The sequence below is a fragment of the Penaeus chinensis genome, chromosome 15 (assembly GCF_019202785.1).
Source record: "Penaeus chinensis breed Huanghai No. 1 chromosome 15, ASM1920278v2, whole genome shotgun sequence".
Classification (NCBI taxonomy): Eukaryota; Metazoa; Arthropoda; class Malacostraca; order Decapoda; family Penaeidae; genus Penaeus; species Penaeus chinensis.
In genome coordinates, this window is record NC_061833.1 from 1,416,134 (window position 1) to 1,417,641 (window position 1,508).

Below are 1,508 nucleotides of genomic sequence, written 5' to 3' on the forward strand. Positions count from 1 at the left end.
TGTTGCTGAATTTTTGCTACATCATTATTATTATTATTTATTTATTTTTTTTTTATTGTTTAACCCCAATTTTTTGTTGTTATTATTATTATTACTGTTATTATTTTTGTCAGTATAACTGTCATTATTTTTTTTCTCTCTCTCTCTCTGTTTTTCCTTTTCTCAAATTTCCTTTCTTTTCTAACAGAGGGTCTTCCTGGAAGGACTTATGGACATGGAGCCCCTCGTCAAGAGAGTCGTTGAGGCCAAGGTTCTGCCCCCACAGATGAATTCCTCGTCATATTCCCTTGAACGACTGACCATCACGTGATTCTCTATGTCGTCTGTGTGAGCTGAATGTGAAGGGGGAAAGAATTGTTAAAATGCTACAATAAAAGAATGTTTTGTTTTTTTTCTTTTGAGTTTTTATTTCTTCACCAATTTGTGGGTAGCCACTATGAATTGAATATCTTCTGTAGGGAAAACAATCTCCAAAAAAATCCCATTCCTTCCTTTCATAGCCCATAGACAATGTGGCGTAACTGTTTTGAGATTTTTATGATGTGATAATCCACAGTCTAACATTGATACGGATGAAAATAATATAAGAGATGAAAAGTGTAGAGAAAACTTGCCAAGGAGGCAAAGTTTTTTAGTTTGAAGTTCTGATTTGGTCATTTGCATAAACAGAAGGTCAGTGGGAATGTAATCTTTTTAGGCTGTGACTTCTCTCTTTACATATTAATGAAATATTTAATTTTTTTCTTGAAGCCATCCTTGAGTTGATCTTATGTAAAGACAATGCAGTTTTACCACTGAAACATCCATTTCTTCAAATATACAATGGTAAATACAAGGTTTCGGTCATGAAAACATAATGTTAGCTAAAGTATTTTTATTGGTATATTAAACCAGAGAAATGGTGGAAGTAAGTGTTTACAATATTCACAAATCTAAACATTATTTCAGTGTTCATGAATGTAGAACTTTATCTTCCATGCAAAATACATAGGGTTGTCCATCAGTTTGTTACACAGTCACCAACCCACCAAATATTAAGTGCAAGATTTGCCAATCAGATGTTTATTTGTTTTTATATATACAATCTAGTTTACATATACATTCAAATTTGGGAAAATTATGCAGTTCCTGCTATTGCTTATTTTTATGGCTATGATAGTTATCTTCTTTTCATGTCTGTTCCAGTCTGTCAGTGCTTTGAAGGGAAGGGCTTCTTGCCCACCAGCCTTGTTTATCAGTACTAGATACAATAACTAAAAGAGGATATTTCTTCATTTCAATTTGGTGTACGTTCTAAAGTATTCAACTGAGTTATAATGTCTCTTCAATCATTGTAACCTAAAATTTACTTCGTTAAATCTAGAAATGTTTTGTATTGAACTTTGAGGCTGATTATTTACATTGCATATTTTTTCTTTGTGACGACTATTCCGAAGATTATTGTTCAGCCTAAAAGTATGATTGGTCATAAATTTCCCTTTTATTTACATGGGATTAAAACGTCAAAC

The 1,508-nt window shown here is 32.3% G+C and overlaps 1 protein-coding gene across 2 annotated transcripts in view; it reads left to right on the plus strand.

Annotated features, from left to right (window-relative positions):
- The window catches only part of LOC125032681 (nucleolar protein 11-like), an 18,810-nt gene extending 18,416 nt beyond the window's left edge, over positions 1 to 394 (plus strand). For both annotated transcript variants that reach the window (XM_047623935.1, XM_047623936.1), the window contains one exon: positions 188 to 394. In XM_047623935.1, coding sequence (XP_047479891.1) covers positions 188 to 310 — 123 coding nt within the window. In that variant the 3' untranslated portion in view covers positions 311 to 394. The remainder of the gene's footprint in view (positions 1 to 187) is intronic.
- The last annotated feature ends 1,114 nt before the right edge of the window (positions 395 to 1,508 follow it).